This window comes from Clinocottus analis, unplaced genomic scaffold (genome assembly GCF_023055335.1).
Source record: "Clinocottus analis isolate CAN_PGR_092001 unplaced genomic scaffold, fCliAna1.0.p SCAF_6, whole genome shotgun sequence".
Classification (NCBI taxonomy): domain Eukaryota; kingdom Metazoa; phylum Chordata; class Actinopteri; order Perciformes; family Cottidae; genus Clinocottus; species Clinocottus analis.
In genome coordinates, this window is record NW_027176218.1 from 15,037,216 (window position 1) to 15,054,782 (window position 17,567).

Consider the following 17,567-nt stretch of genomic DNA (forward strand, 5'->3'; position numbering starts at 1 on the left):
ATGCACACAAATCACGCAGCCCTACCTTGCATCTCTCTCCTTTGTGGTTCACACACTCTGGCTGCCCCCTCGAGAAAGCATCAGTCTGGGTTCTTGCATGGCCTGGGGGTGAAAGGTCGTCTTTGGTTACATGCCAGACTTATTACAGGAAATATTGAGATATGTTTATCATCTGGTGTAGCTCTCCTTTATGGGCTTGTGTGCCATAAAAGGAATGTGAGCAGTCCTTTGCACTTAATGTGTGTGTGTTTTTGAAGGGACACTCCTGATGGTCAGCCCAGACTCATTGCATCACAGCTGTTGCCTTCACACCTGTGTTTGAGGTGAGCGTTGGGTCAGGAAGGCCCATTCCATGCACGTCTTGCCAATGTTTGAAGTCTTAGTTAGTCTTTGAAAATCAAACAAACCTCCCTCCAAAATGTTTTAATGTGCCTTTGATGCAAACGTGAAAAGCAAAGGGCCTTTGTTTTGTGCCTGCCGTTTTGATCTTGCCCAGACAAATGAACAGCGGTGTAGACGTTTGTTTACGCCACGCCGCCCACCCGGCCATCAATCTTGAAACGGATGAATAATGAAAATTGTCTAAACACGACATTTGAAAGAGGATACATAATTGAAGCAGCCATGAATCTTTAAACGGGGAGACTTCCTCTTGTCTGACACCAAGGAAGTGGCCTGTGATTTTGTGTGCGTCTGGAACTCCTAGCGGAGTCGGTAGTGATGCTTCCGTCTCACCATATGCACACGACAATGATAGGTGTGAGAATGCAGAACGACACACACACACACACACACACACACACACACACACATACTCATCTGTGACATGTGTGCATCATTCATGCATGCACATCCATCTGTGTTTTTCCTTGAGTGTTATTCGCTCTGTAGTCAAAATCACGTCATGGTTTTCTGAAGTCATGCTCATTTGATGGTGAACAGTGGGTAGAAATACTCAGACGCAGGCTCTCTTTGTGCTTAAAATGGCTTGATATAAAACCGAATATCCAGCCTATTTCTCTGGCAGGTTTTTGGAAAAAACATTCTCTCGCTCAACTCTTTCCTACCTCTCTCTCTTGTGTACACACACACACAGCCCCAGAAAACCCTCCTTTCTTTTGCAGCGGTGGGTAGAAAACAAGATTGTTCCTAATTGACTCCACATGTGGGAGAGTGTTCTGTGGGTCGATGCTCACACCGCGGTCCCCCCCATACTACCCTCATCCTCCCCGCCGCCTCTCTCCCCTGCTCCCTCCATCAGCTAATATTGCAGCAGTAATACTCTCCCTCTCTCATTCCTTACTCTTTGTTTGTGGTTGAAGGGAGGCCTCCCGTTAGAGGGGCTCCGTGACAGCCATTTTCCTCAGGCTTACGGGGGACCCCAGTAACAGGGGAAGAGATAGCGTCTGCATGTGTGAAATATGCAGTGTGTGTGTGTGTGTGTGTGTGTGTGTGTGTGTGTGTGTGTGTGTGTGTGTGTGTGTGTGTGAGCGGGGATCACACGGGCGGGTTGGGGGGTTGACTAAGGGTATGATGGAGTCATGCCAGAACAGGGAGGTCCAGAGACGGGGCAAAGCGGTCAGTGGGAGGGGGTTAAGGGTGTGTGTGTGTGTGTGTGTTTGTGTGTGTGTGTGTGCGTGCGTGTGGGAAGGAGGGAGGGACGGGGGCACAGTGTGGTGGTGCAGGTAGCGGGGTGACAAAAACAGCAGTACAAAATGAAAGTCTATCAGACTGCTTTCAGGTCTGGCTGCACATCAATGGGGCTGGTGTGTAAAGAGTCAGACTGCTTTCATGCACCGCTAGGACAAGCAGAGTCTAAAAGGGCTAACTCTAACCGCTACGCTCAGAGTAACACTTGTTTCCGATTTTCGCAGTCAACTCATACTGTTCCATCTATTTGATGCTATAAAGGGCTGATGCTGGAAAATCCTATTCTGCATTGCACTTTTTGACCTCTGTTGTAGACATTACTTCATGTACAGTAGGTGTAATTAAGTTTCTTGTCTGGTTCACGTGGCCTTTGTGTGATTATTTTCCTCAGGTTTCTAGGAAAATTCTAGTATGTGCAAAGCAAGTCACATCCCTAATAATTTGCGCACTTTTGCAACGTATTCTCTTTAAACGTCGACTTGCATGTGGCTTTTTTTTTTGCAGCTCACCATCATAATGTATGCCATACCTGGTGGTTTACCCTCATTAAATTATCCTGGCCCATCTCACAGCTGAAGTGCAACGTGCCACCATTTCCAGTTGAACCTCGCTTCCACTTCTAAAATTATAGTCATTTGAAAAATGTTTTCAGTCGTTGTTCTGCAACATTACTATCAGTCAAACATTTTACGATAAAGTACTTTCTGCCTGGCATGCAAATGAAAAGGTTGTGGTGAGTTTTGGTCAGAGGAGGAGTTATTTTCTGTCTTTGGAGTGGCAGCTAGTTTGCAAGCGAGCTTTGCTTTCTGGTGCCAGCTGTAGCACTTCAGTGGGCTGAGTGCTCAGAGTGCATGTTGAAAGCTCCCAGAGGGTGACGCTGTGAATATATGAATGGGATGCCTACCAGTCTCAGCTTTTCTGAATGATCCAGCTTAGTGCCACATTGGGCTGTAAATGTAAAATACATGCTGTAAAAGTAACGATGTCCAATCAGCAGATTGTCTACAGCTGGTGAAATCCCGTTGATCTTACTCATCTATTTAAATTGCGTTAGCATTGATGTGGTGAAACCGCCCTTGCATTACAAGGAGCCAGATGATATTTGGAACATATTCCCTATTTATTTTTGTATGATTAACCAGAAGAGGTTTATTAGCTGGTACGTGAAGCTTCTCCATCATTTGCTGAAGGACCGTGATGGTATCCGTGTAAAGAAAGGAATCTCAGACATTTTTCCCGGAGTTGTTTTCTGAAGAGGTCAGAGGGGAGGAGCAGCAGTTTGTGTTCTTTGTGTGTTGAGCGCTGCATGGCACGTCCAGGCACCTGTGGAATGCTCGCAACCATTTAGCATAAATATCCACGCCTGTTAGCTGTTGTTTGACAGCCTGTATACACCTCGCTGGGAGTCTGTAAGCATCGTCGTTAGTTCGTCCTTTTGTGGGGCGTGGTTGCACAAATCCCACTCAGGCTCCATTCAACAGAGTTTATCTGTGGACAAAAGGCGAAAGTAGTGAAAGTAAATGATGAGTGAAAACTTTGCAGCAGAAGGGAGAGTAGGCACACAGATGGTCCAAGGTTTTGTCACGATGCCGACCTTTAGTTGTCATGAAGTGAGCAGCTAGTTTAGTTTACACATAAGCCAATGACGTCATTATTTTGATAGTAGTCACGATCTCGTTCTCCATATTTGAGGACAGCCCTAGATCCATTTGCACATATCTTAAATGCTTAACATTTTATTTACACAACATTTAAATATTATGATCTGTGTGATTTTAGTTTTTTGTCATTTGAAAGTCACATCCATGTATTCTTACACATTATAAGTTGTTTGTACTTACAAACTTACACCCTCATTTTTAATTTTTTTTTTTTTTGCATTTTCTGTTCTTGTGAAGACTAGTGGCTCTTTATTATGAGTTGTGTGTCTTGGTGGCCAAAATTTCATAAAAGTAGTAAATAAGGTGTCAAGATTTCTCTCTGGAGCCCTGACCACTGACAGCAATGCAGCAAACCAGTTGCACCAGTCAGATTGCTCTGTGCCCCAAAGCAACGTCCTGACATGGCGACCACAGAACAAAACAAGATATGGGGTTGGACCAACAGTTATAGAATAAGTGGTAGCTTCATTCAAATTGCTCATTTCCCGTGTTTCTTTCTGTGTCTTTCTCCACCCCCGCTCAATCCACAAGGAAGGCATCACTCAAGAGAAAGAGAATGGGGAGTGACGGGGAGAAGGGGGATGGGGGGGGGAGGAGGGAGAGAGAGAAACAAACAGAGGGAGAGACTGAGTGGCAAACATGGAGGAGTTGTGACACAGCTGAAAAGGGGGGAGAGCCGGAGAGGGAAAGAAACAGCTGTATTGAGAGTGATTATAAGAGGGAGGCTGTGGCCAAGTCTGGCTCTCCTCTCTGTTTGACTGACACTAGATGGCAACGTTTGGCTGTACAGCATCGCTCTCCATTGCCTCCTCTCATCTCGTATCTGTTATTGACTCCTTGTTGCTTAACAATAGACCCTCTAGGTTTGTGACTGTTTGTCTATCTGGCTGGGCTGAGTGGGTGGGGGTGGTGGCGGTGAGGGGGAGGGGGGGGGTGAAAACCCCCAGGAGCTCCCTCATCCTCCCATTCGTGTTCTCCACTTTGAGCGAACCCCGACTCTCTGGAGCTCGGCCCGGACCGAAAGCGGAAATCTTGCTTAACTGTGTGGAATTTTATGATTTTCAACTGTATGGATCGTGATGTCCCCCCCCCCCCCCCCCTCACTCTTCCTCCTTTACGCAGGCTTCCCTCGCAGTATTCTGTGTCTTGTCTGCCGCTCTGCTTCCTTCCCTTCTGTGTGCTGCCTCACCCTTTCTTATCACGCCAATTAACATTTTTAACTTTTGCCACAGTGCTTTTTATTCTCCTCTTGTTTGTCTGCCTCACTTTTCTCTTTTACTTAGAGCTGGACAGCTAATCATGTGAAATGATCTTTTTCATTTCGCACCAGTAGCAATTCTTACATGACAATGTTTGCTCTGAATGCAAGGCTGCTTGTTCGTAGTGAATTTGAAACCTAGTTTAAAACAATTATTAAGTTATCATCTTCTAATAACGGTTTTAATGAACCGCTCTGGGCGTCGGGGAGGTGACGCTGTAATGCTTGTACAGGGGAGGGGAGGAACAAAAGCATCTAATATATAAGGGAGACATTGTAGCAGTATCGTGGTAAAACCAAATAAACATTGAATTACATAAAAAATCAAAACACAATTTGTCGATCAATAAAACCATTAAAAGAAGATGTATCTAACATAATTTTGCTCAAACTTCATAAAAGGTCATGCTTTTCCTAACTTTTATTGATTGACGGTGAGTCAAAAGCACAGACTGCACGTTGAAAGCAATGTTCTGCTCCCCAGTCAAACCTCACATATTCATACAATCACCTGAAAAATCATCGCAAAATACATGTGAGGAAGCTTTCAATGCTAAGTGAACTTTGCCAGAAGTTCGAGCCGAAAATCTCCTCTCTTTAACTGCACAAACTGGAGCCGTATTTCTTTGCATCACTAAGTCTAGTGAGCTTGTGTAACATGGAAAGTTGCAACATTTTTCTTACATGTAGAATTGGGAGAAGAAATTGTAACTGTTCTCACTGAGAAAGTCCATGATTCTCCTTTCATCAAGACTCATGCAGCCCAACCTTCACTTAAATATATCTGTCAGCATTCTAGGCGTATAAATCTTAGGAAGGAAGGATTGGGCTGATACATTAATTAGTGTGTGTGTGTGCGTGAGTGTGTGTGTGTGTGTGTGTGTGTGCGTGTGTGTGTGTGCATGTGCGTGTGTGTGCGTGTGCGTGTGCACATGCATGTATGCTGGTGGTGAGCCTAATAAAAGGAGAAGCTTTTCCTGGCAATCAAGTCAAGCTTTGCTGAAGCCTGCCCTCCCTCCCCATCTCCCTATGTGTCTCCTGAAAATTCACTCCGAAGTAAAATTGTGTGTGTGTGTGTGTGTGTGCGCGTGTGTGTGTGTGTGTGTGTGTGTGTGTGTGTGTGTGTGTGTGTGTGTGTGTGTGTGTGTGTGTGTGTGTGTGTGTGTGTGTGTGTGTGTGTGTAGGCTTCATAAGAGCTCAGTGGAGAGAGAACATGAATTATAGAGAGCAGAGCAGGGTCCTAACCATTTGGTTTGAAATCTCACACGCAAACCTCTTTTTTGAATTGCTTGAGGCTTTCTGTTATTTCTTTCTCACACGTTTGACTCTTTACGCTTGGTTCAGATGACACAAGCTTTATTGACACGACAGTGATGCATACGTGTCTGTCTCCTCCGCCATCCTTCCTTTTTGTTCCTTTCGATTGATTCGTACTTTATCTATCTGCAGCATCTTCTCTTATCATCACCCTCATTTCCTCCCACATTTCTTTCCGGGTCCCCCTCTATTTAGATAGCCATGGTAACACACATGCATTCCAGCGTGCACACACACACACTCACGCACGCACACATGCACGCTTGTAACCTTTCTTGATTGCCCCTGACCTCCTGTAATGACACAGCTGCCACTTTGATCAGCCAATCACCATGCGGCGCCACCCAGGTTCTGAGCGGAGCTGCCACTGGCCTGATAAAGCCTCTGATAGGCCCCTGCTGATGTATTTCCTGTTTTGGTATGCTTCTTCTTTTTTTATTTTCTCCACCAGCTGGTCCCTGCATTCCTCAGTCGGGAAGGGGGCAGGGGCAATGCCTGGATGTTTATGGTGTGTGTGTGTCTGTGTGTGTGTGTGTGTGTTTGTGTGTGCGCGTGCGTGTGGGGTAGCCTAGATAGATACTTGGGTCTGGGGACAAGAGGGGGAGGGGGAGTTGAAGAAGATGCTTGAAATTGGGGGGGAGGGTAAGTGAGGGTTGTTTACATGCGTTGGCGAGAAATAAATGGGGTACATAGGGGGGGATGACATAGATGGAGGGGATAATGATAGTGAACAGCTGTTTGTGTGTGTAATGGGGGTGGGTGATTGAGACAGGCGAGATTTAGGTGTGATTTAAGGTGCAGAGGTTGTGTTGGCGTCGAAGACAGAAGGCGTTATGATTCACCGCTTGGTGTTATTGTTAATTTGGACAGATTTGGTCGTGTTATCCATGGTTTTTGCTGTTATTGTTTTTGTTGTTGTTATCCTCATCAGTGTCCAGTTCAAGCCAGATAGATGTAAACGTCTTTGTGGGTGGCTCGGTGTGTATTTAGATTCCTGAAAGCTCTGTTACAAGGGTCCAATGACTCCAGTAGCAGACTGGGAGCGGACATGCCCAGACATGACTACTACCAAGCGCGCGCTCACACACACACACACACACACACACACACACACACACACAGACACACACACACACCCTCTTTGTTTGTTTCTGGGCAGAAGTATGTACGTATGTATCACTAGACTCTTTGCACTAGTATGTCAGAGGGTCCCTGCAAAACATCCTAAAGTATTTTCAGTTGACGCCAGAGCTGGTATTCGCCCACCTGCCTGACTCCTGCTCATGTTTTTTGTCCCAGAAGGTATCACACAATTAGTTTGAGTTTCTGTGCATCTTAAAGCGTCTGAAGTGATGTATTTTTTCTCATTGTATGACCACATAAATAAGCACATAATTGTTACTGTCTTTGATAAAATCTGATTTTAAAAACTCACTACTCGGATAATGTTTTCCCTAATACTAAATACCAATCCAATGCAGTACTTTATTTAAAAACAAATTGCACTACTGCTGCTAATACTTTACTGCAATGTATAAGGCTGTACTATAAAAGTATAGTGTAAAGTTTAGAAAGTGTGCAGTAGCAATTTTAGAACAGTAGTTGAGAAACTTAATTTAACGTTTTAATCCTCAGATTTGCAATCAGATTATAGTTCTAAAACTATTAATGGTCTGCATTTTTTAGCGCAATATCCATTCAATGTATTTACATTCAGTAATTAACCTTTCTAGATAGTCCTTATTGGTAGTGGCACAGTCCAACATTCCAGTGATGGACTCAGATTGCCTTCCTAAGCACGAGGAATTCACAGGAAAACAATGGATTCATGTTATCCAGTGTAATTGACCCTTAGCTAAGCCCCACCCCTGTTGCTGCTGTGTCAAACTGTCAGATGGGGCATCGAGCCCATACTGTCACTAACTACACTCAGAAAGAAGCAGACAGAAAAGTCTCCAATATGCATTGGTAGGATGTCAATTGTATCAGCAGTGGAAACATGTTAAAAAGATCAAGATAGAAGCTCAAGTACAGATCACAGTGTGAAAGTGAATCACCACATCACCTGACGATCAAGACAGAAGACAATGAACTGAAGGAACAACACTGTTCCCATGAAACCGGGTTGGTCTTTGTTCACTGGTAAAATCATTTATTATCAAAAGCATGTGACTACAGTGCTGATGCTAGTTAGTGGGAGCTAACATACTTGTCAAACGTTAGCTCAACAGGCTTTTATGTAGAAACTGGGTGTTGGCATTAAACCTCTGAATCCTGATTAACAAGTTTTATGCATTAACGCTGCAAATCAAAAAGCACACGGCGAGTAATGCATTTCCTTATGTGCACATATAGAGCTTTACAGATAAAAAAACATTGTCCAAAACATTGTCAGTCTCCCTCATGTGGACCAAAGGCCGTTAATGTGAATGACATGGAGATGCACCAAAACATACTCTTCAGCAAGCCAAAGCTGACAGAGTTATTTGGCTGTTGCTGAACTGTGGAGGAGATGTCATTGTAATTGGAGGGAGGACCGGGGTCATGACCCTCAACGAACCCACGGCAGGATGCTATTGGTTAGTGGTCTACTCTCTCTGCCACTTATGGGTCTTTTACAGAGGGAGATGATTTGCTCTCTCTCAGCTGTTATTTTGCTAAACGCCTTTCTGGCTCTCATGTGATCTCTGTTTGACTTCTTCACCAGACTTTTTAACAGATTTTTTTTCATTGTATCCTCTTTCAGTTTCCCATTGAATCATTCTCATCTCCCTGTCTTTCCCGAGGGAACACCAGTCCAGTTGTATCTATTTTGTTGGTATTGGCTTTCTTCAACCCTTCACCCTCTCCTCCCTTCACTATATCCCCATCGTTGTCTCTTACTTTATTTTTTACTGGATTTACTGGAATGGCTTGTACCAGGAGGTCTGGACAGAGGCACAATGGGGCAGAGTATTGTGCGTGCGTGTGTGTCAATGAGATAAAGTGAGAGTGAATGTGCGGCCCACCCAGGGGCCTGGCAGAGGGAGCTGTTTACAGTCATCAGACTAGTCATCATCTCTTCTCTTCTGCCTTCTTCCATCGTCTTTCCTGCCGCTCCCAGTTTGCTTAGACTATTTATTCTCAGTGATTCCAGATAGAAACGCAACCAGAGATTATGCAATATTAGACTAAGAAACTGTAGCGGTAGAGATCAACAAGATGAGCTCAGGATTCTCTGTAGGTGTGGGTATCAAACCTAAGAACAATAGTTGGACGGTGTTGGAGTGGACGGGTGCGGTTGATCTCAAAAGGTTTTTTGGGGCTGTGCAGATTTGACCTAATACTTGAGTGCAAGTCCCGGTCTCTGTCTTTTAGCCTTTCAGATATGAAGTCATTACTGTGTGTTTGTTAGTATACACCAGGGGTCGCCAACATTTTTGAAACCGAGAGCCACTTTGAGGTACAAAATAATACGAAGGGCTACTTGTTTGATACAAACATCCTGAACAACAAAGTTTGACAGATCACCTTTTACTAATAATATATGTGAAGTGACTGTCTGATCACATATCAATGTTAATTTTTAGTCACAATAATTATTAACAATTTCCACAACAATGATGGTAGGAAAAACATTTTTATCACTTTGTTCGAAAAATTTAAATAAAGTTATATCCGTGCAAAAAAACCTAATATTTAGTTACTACTAAATAGCATAATGTGGAAAACAATAAGCTATTTTTTTGCAAAACAGAATGAGTGCAGATATGTGAGCATCAGGTTGCATCAGTGCTAGTGGCTCAGTGAGCTGCTTTCCTCTACAAATCTTTTTAAAACAGGGTTGTAGATTTGATACGGCCACAGCTCAGCTTAATGTTGAGCTGAGGTCTGTTTTCTGATGAAAGACGCAAAAGCATAAAAGACCTCATGGAGATCTCATAAAGATCGGCTTTTGGCAAAATGCCAAGAATCGGCGAGTCGCGCATGCGTCTCGCAGCCTGTTAACGGATCAGCATTTCCTCTTGTGCCCAGGTGCCCGCGGGCACTGTGTTGGCTACCTCTGCTATACACAATGCAAGACCACTTTGGAAGACTGCACTGAGTTTGAGCTTTCACACATCCCCAAACATACGTGACCTTTGGGAAAAGCTCTGTTGGTTTGTTATTCTCATCAGTATAATTCAAAGCAAACCTGGTAGGTCCACTTCCAAGTGAACTGAGGTTTGTTAGAACAGGGAATGCAATGTGAACCAACTACAAGAAACAGCCTCAAAAACATTCTCATGAACATGTTGTCCATTGTTTGGGCATTTTTTCACATGATTTTATGGGTACAAGGAGGATGTTGATGTTGATATCGATAGCCAGCAGTTACTCATGCTTGGGAAGGCTAGCATAACAAAGTGAACCAAGGGCAAACCACAGCCTGTACTGATCACTGTAGTCAGCTATTTCCTTCTTATCTGTATGAAGACCAGAGATGCTAAATTATGTTTAAAAAAAAAGTGCAGATAAGTTCCAAATGCTGAGTTAAACCTAAAGGAACTGGAATCAAATTAGTTTTGTCCCCCCCCCTCCTGCTCCTTGGCTGCCAAAATCTGTAATCTTGCAGGATGACAGGTTGCCAAAACTCTGTCCAATAAACAAGCTACTTGTGAGTCCATCTGACTTTCGTTTACAAGCCCCGGTTCACTTGTAATTGGGCAGTGTGAACTTAAATGAACCGAAAAGAAAAATGCACAACATTTTCATCTGTGGTTAAGACCAAAGAAAACAGACTCACAAAGGTGTGATCACACCTTTTAAAATCTGGGGTCTGGCTGCTCGGGCCTGTTTGGAAAGAGTGTAGTAAATGCTCCACCCTCTCGTTGATTTGAGTGTGAGCAAGCCGTGCAACCTCCTCCAACTGGTCAAGTGGAGCTGGTTGCTGGCCAACAGTAGGAAAATGGTGGCTTTTTTAATGAGCAACTCACAGCTTCTGGTGTCGATGTGTACGACTGCATGAGTTGCTGAAAAAGAGCATGATGCATGCTTCAGTCAACATTTCCCTAGTTAAATCGGGTTTATACACACTCGCAGAAACACACGCACACACGCTCTCAGCAGGGGGTTGCCCTCAGCTCTAATCCTGGTAACCTCATCGTGTGGTCTGTCCCTCTGTAGTCTGCAAGGCTTGTCTCCCGTGTTGCGGTCATAATAGATTCTACCACAATGTGAACACCTCTCGGTCTCCCCACACACGCACGCCCACGCGCACAGACACACTCTCACTCAGATGTCTCTGAGCTTCGCCACGGTTTACCCCACCGCACCGCCACCGCAGCTGCATGAGCCACAGCCTCATGAGACTTCTCACCGCGTCGTCAACACCTCTCCGTTTCAGTGTGCGGTCCAGATTTGGCCCCGCCAACATCTGGTTGTTTTTTATTGACTGCTTAGACGGCACTATCTTCCGATGCCTTCTGGATTGTCCATCATCAATACCAGGGGATATGCAGTTTACCTGACAGTCTCTCAGGGCCTGTGTGACTGTCTCGGGTTCATATTTTCAGACCGATTAACCTTTTCGGTCACTGTGACCACATTGAGAGCTCCTTGGTCAAGTGTGGTCATCCAAGAAATCAGAGTACTTGGCCCCCACCCTTCAGTCCCATCTTATAACGCTCAACAATAACTCGAGGCGCTCAAGGTTTTCGGAGAGCACAAAAGAAAGGCTGATCTCAGGTTGTAAAAGAGTCGTTTTGAATGTTGTTTTTTTCAGATGGATTACAGTTTTAGGTTAAATAGATTATCTGAATGGAAGTTGCCATTTGACCTCAAGATTAGGTTTACGGCTGTCTCTTAAGTAGTAAAATTTTTGCCTCAAACTTTTTTCCATTCCAGAGGACATAAAATCTGATACCATGGACGCTGTCTTGAGGATATTGGAATATTCAGTCCAAACCTACGACAATGGGGTTGAGTCATCATCTTTGAAAGCCTCCTTTTGTTTAGTTTCTATGTTCAAATTTGTAGCATAGTTCTTACTGGTAGTGCTTACCGTGCAGCCCATTCAGAGCCATTTGAATGCTAATGTGTATCTCATCTGTCACATGGCGATGTCTGGTCCTCGTCCAGTCCCTTCCAGTCATGTCCCGTATTTTTTAACTCTCGGAGCAGCAGGTTGAATCAGCCTTTTGTGTCCTCATGCAATAATGATCTATTCAGCACCAGGTCGGAAAAGCACCGTGAGCCGGCACCTTCCTGTTTTCATCAAAGACATTTTAACACCAAGGCAGAACAACTACGGCTTTCATATTTCATACTTAAATCTAACCTTATGAATAATAAAAGAGTCGCCCCCTTCACATTTTCCTTGTATTGATTTCACATGCATTCCAAGGTTACTGGAAACATTTGTCCATTCTTTCAACATTCTTCGATTTATTTCTTCTTCTTTTAAGACGAGAACGGCTGTTTTGTTTTTTTACTGACAACTGTATGCGTAGTTGTTACAGATCAAAAGCGAAGGTCAATCAGATAGAATACAGTTGTCCTTTGTGAGTCTCTTTCCACCTCTCGCCTGGTCTTCTCTCTTTTCCCTCTAGGGCTGCAAACAGGGTTTCTTAGTGCTTGTCTATCACTCTGTTGTGTCCACATGAACACACACGTACACACAAAAGCAAGTTTGATTTAGGGACATTGCACTGAATGACATTTGGGAGCAATTCATACCAATTAAGACACACACCATCTTCCGAATGCAGCTGTTTGTGAAAACAATACGTGGAAACCGATTGTTGCGTCCGATTTGACAGATGTCCCCAATCAACTGGTTAAAAGTCAGACATTGGTCCCCAAACGACACAGGCCAGACCGACACCCTAAATACACACTTCCTGGAACAGAGCAAGACATTCAATTAGAGCTTAATAAGGACACATACACATACACACAGATGGGTGAAAGTGAGACGGGTTGGTAGTGAGTCAATGACAACATTTGCCTTCCCCTCTTAACCCCACCAGTGTTTCTCCTTCTTTTCCCATTGAGAGGGAAACTGTCGATGTAATGGGTTGTTCGTGTGCGTAAGAGAAGTATGTTTACATCACTGGCCGTGTGGGGCCCCATCTCAATATTCCTGGACGGCAGCTTGATTCAATTGCGAGCACGGTGAAGATGATGGCCTTACTGTTTTTCTCCACTTTTGTCCTTTTTGGCCAGGCCCTCGGTCTTCTCCATAAATCACTCAATATGCACTCATACACAAACACACACTCCCTCTCTCTTTCCCCTCTCTCTCTCTTTCACACTCACACGAACACACACACACACGCGCACACATACTGACATAGAGCGAGGACGCACAGGAAAGAGCGTTTTGGCTTGGAGCACACGAAGACCGAGGGGACATTGGCTCTGCCTCTGCTTTGGTGCAATGTATATATTTCAAACTAAAATAAGAATGCCCTCTGCCAGCACTTTCTCTTACTGTGGAAATGTGTCCAGCAGACCCTTGACACACACACAGACACACACACGCAGACGCACACAGGGTGCGGCCTGCTGCCAACAATAAGACTTGTTTAACGAGTCTCGGCGCTTTGTTGATTTCAATCTCAGCGCTTTGTTGTTTTTGTGAATCGGCGCTCACTGAGGCCAATATTAATCCTCGCCATGTGTATACACAAGGTGTCCAGCGCTACGCTGTATAACTGGGAACTGTCATGCGACAACATTTGGTTCAAATTGGGTGAAGTCTTGTTGGCTGGCGGGTTTGTCGTTTCCCCCCCGTTGCCAGGTCTGCTGTTTATAGTGCTGTGGTAGATCCTTTCCTCCACCGCCTCCATCTTTCTCCCTGCAGCCTCCCTCTCCACACTCCACTTCGTACTCCTGCGGCAAACGTCCCCTGGCCTGGTCCAGTGTTTGTGTTCTGGATTATGTGTTCCTCGATGGCAGTGTGTGCGAGTGCAGAGAGACACAAAGGGCCTTGGCGGGGCGGTCGGTTTCCAGGTGCTTCTCTGGTGTTTGGCAGCTCTCTGCCTGTGCCTGACTAAGTCCTCTTCTTCTCACTGGCGCTGCACTCTTGTCTCTCCTCCTGCATTACTGCGCTCACTAGAAACTCTCCTGTAGTTTGCAATACAGGCGTTGCCGCAAGACGGCAACACAAGAGCAGTGTTCTTTCTTTTGATTGAAGGTTGTGCATGTTTGGCTTCAGCTGCTCCTCAAAGCTAGTATCAGAGCGTTTGGACTCAAATGGCCAGGTTTTAGAGAGTAACATAAACTCAAGTCTGTGTAAAGTATCGTACCAAAATAGTAATTTTTCATAATAGTTATGTTTTGGATGGTTAGATGTAGTTGGATGCTTGGTCATGCCAGTATTGTCAGATTGGACATGTCAGGCTTGATTGTAGTTCACACACATAAAGACCGGGTTGTGGTTAATATCTTGATGCGGTGACCTCTGCTTAAAACCCAGCCAGTCTCGCTCACCAGGGTGTATTGTTTTTCACTGAAAACCTCAAATTAGGATTCGTAAGTAACTCAGAAATGTGGTTGAAGGTGGACTGCAGCCTCTCAACAAATCTATTTTTTAAATAAAATTTAAATAAAAATGAATACTTTTTTTGTTTTGTTTAGTATTGTCTCAAATAGAGAGGTGACAACGTAATTGTTTAAAATCTAGATTGGAATTGGAGTTGGAATTAAAAATGCCCTTTGCAGCATGGCCATTGTGTAGTTTTAAATGCTTATTTATTTATTGTTATGCTTATTTGCATTTTCTCCCCATCTAACGCTTCACTTCATGTTATCAGAAGCATATTATGTGCTGTCAGCGTCCCGTGAAGCTTCTGCTGTTAGCAGTGTCCTCTGGCTGCAGCAAACTACGCGAGTTGGATGCATTGGGACATAAAACTAAAGAGTGATTTTAATTTATAGTTTAAAAGTGAGTGAAAATCTGAGAATAGACTCGGGGGAACTATATGATCATTACCTAAACCAAATGTAATGTTGGCTCCATTGTGTGCTTATCAGTCACGTTTAAGTACGGAGCATCTCATAACCAGCATGCATCCAGTCCTCATTTATCTTGTCTGTTGTTTCGTCTTACAAAGCTATAAATGTTCTTACCTGGTCCTAACATAACGCATGCAAATATGCACTTAAACACACATATTTATAAATGCGCAAGTTTAAACATCCAAAAAGGATCCCTCAGCCTCCCGCTGTCGGTTGTCTCAGTGGAGCACGTTTTGGAGTAGACGAGGCCAGCTCCATTCTGTATCTTTGGCTCAGCGAGCTTCATGTTGTCCCCTCCTTTGGGAATTAAACCATGCGGTAATTATATGCATGTTTTTCTTGGTATTTTGGGGGTTGGAGACAGACAAAGTAACATTCACATCAGAGCCAGACCATTCCTTCACGCCTACACACTGACCCTAAACAAAATAGTTTGCATATTTAAACAGAATAGTTGATTGACAATTGTGTTCATGGAAGCAATTCATTTTACGGGGGAAGGCCCCAAATTAATTCAGAAGTTTATGAGTCACATTATGACATTTATCATGATGAAGTGGAAGCTGTTGTTTGGTGCAAACTCCAACGTTAGGAATCATCAATAACTTTGGGAACGTTAGCGAGGATTAGCAGTTTGCTCAAAAAGTTATATAAATGAAACATGTATGTGCAGTTTCATCATCAAAAGTGGAGTCATTTGAGGACAGCAATGATTTGGCTCCAGTTGAGACTGATAACAGTACATTCTTGTTGCCAGGTGTCCATGGGAGAGGCTGAGAGGGATAGGCTATGTGTATGTGTGCATGCCTGCACCCACTGACCTGTTCGTGTTTTGTGCGTGGGCGTGCAGGCATGCATGTGTGTGTACTGTACTCTACGGCGGCTGACACAGACTACGGTTGGACCAGGGATGCATTAGCCATGGCCGGAGATGGGTTGGTATGGAATAAATAATGGATACCATCCTTTCTCCCTGAATAAATCAAGACCAGAGAAATGGAGAGAGATGAGAGATTACATGTGGGGGAGAGTTGGAGAAATTGAATGCCAGATAGAAAGACAGCGACTGGAAATAGGGATATCAAGGGAGAAACACTGTCCTGAATTCCAAAAATGTATCTCACTTCTTTTCTGCAAAGAAAGGGAAATGGGAAAAGGAGAATGCAGTTTGACACGTTTTTTTTTTCTCTTTTTTTCTCTTCACAAAAATGGTTTGTGAAATTATTTTAAATACGAAACAAACAACAAATTCCTCATTATTCTACAGGAAAATGCTAATTCGTCTCTCTTTTTTGCCTTTGCATCCCAGGCCCAGGGCCAGACGTTCACCTTCCCAGACATCTTCCCAGAAACGGCGCAGGAGTCCACGGAGGGCTCTTTGGAGGAGATGCAGCAGAAGTTCATGGAGGACGAGAAGCAGAGGCAGAATCTCGACCCCAGGAGGGGAGGGGTCACGGAGTGGTTCGGACTGTAAGCCCACCCCCCCCTGACCGTGAACTCTGCTCATATGGTGTGGCGTGGATGTTTCATTGGGAGCAACGTGCATTGATTCACGCCACTATTGTGATGTCACTTCTATTTCTGTAAGAAAGAGTCACAAGTGTGTAGTGAAGAAGAATGACCATGTGTGTGGGAGGCGCGTGTGTGTGGGAGACTTGTGTGTATGTGTGTGTGAGGCTTCGGTCCAGTAACTTAAGCCAGAACAGAAACGCAGGAGGAGGAGAGTGGCCCGGCTCCATCTTTCATGAAACCAGCCCACCGTACAGAATCACCATCACCTCAGATGACCTCCTCTTCTGCCTCCTCCCACCCATCCTGTTCCACCTCCTTCTCCCTTTCCCCCTCCTCTTGACAACAGTACCTCTGCACCTCTTCTTTCTTTGTCTCGTCTTTCCCCGGGAGTTTCCATTCCTTCTCGTCTGTGTCCTCTGCTGTCCCTCCTCCTGCTCGTCCCTCTCCTCTTCCTCGACCATGCTGGGGAGGGGGATATTGTGGCATCCCTAGTAGCCCTGACTTTCAGCCAGTTGGATCAGACTACCTGGACAACCCACATCCTTTCCTCTTTTATGAGTTTGCCTTGGATTAATTGACCACTTTAGGTAAACAACAATTGAGTTGTTGTTTCAGCAAAGCAACGACATGGAATTTGCTGGTGTGTTTTATTATTTTGCGGTAGCACCTCTTGCCATACATCTTGAGAGATTGTACCCAGTGTTTGTGTGTGTTTGCCAGTGAATCTGTCTAATTGTAAGTGCTGTTGGAATAAGAACTAATAAATGGTCACTTGTCCAAAAGTGCTAAGCTTACTTTTTCTTGTGTTCGGCTCGCCTTATCTCCCACGGCTGCTGCGCTCAACAACTCGCACTGTGAGACGCCACACAAGCTGGCCTTCTCGTGTGCCAACGTGGTTTTGACAAAGTAATGATCTGTGGTTGAATCGGGCCACTGGAGGACTGGGCTCTCTTACGGTAATCAGGCCCATAAAGGGGAGGGACCTCTCCTGGGCACGCTCAGACCCTCCATTATGCTGAAAGGCCAAGGTTACAGTAAGTGTCCCCCAGCCGTGACCACTAATGCTGGCTGGCTAATACAAAGGTCCAGTCCCTGACCTCACCCCGCCAACTCAGCTATCACTAAGGAGAATGTCAATATTGATCCTGTTGGCCCATTGTCTGCTGCCTGAAACCACTCACCCCCTG

The 17,567-nt window shown here is 44.6% G+C and overlaps 1 protein-coding gene across 2 annotated transcripts in view; it reads left to right on the plus strand.

Annotated features, from left to right (window-relative positions):
• The window catches only part of mrpl23 (mitochondrial ribosomal protein L23), a 36,775-nt gene extending 19,610 nt beyond the window's left edge, over nucleotides 1–17,165 (plus strand). For both annotated transcript variants that reach the window (XM_068603009.1, XM_068603010.1), the window contains exon 5: nucleotides 16,178–17,165. In XM_068603009.1, coding sequence (XP_068459110.1) covers nucleotides 16,178–16,342 — 165 coding nt within the window. In that variant the 3' untranslated portion in view covers nucleotides 16,343–17,165. The remainder of the gene's footprint in view (nucleotides 1–16,177) is intronic.
• The last annotated feature ends 402 nt before the right edge of the window (nucleotides 17,166–17,567 follow it).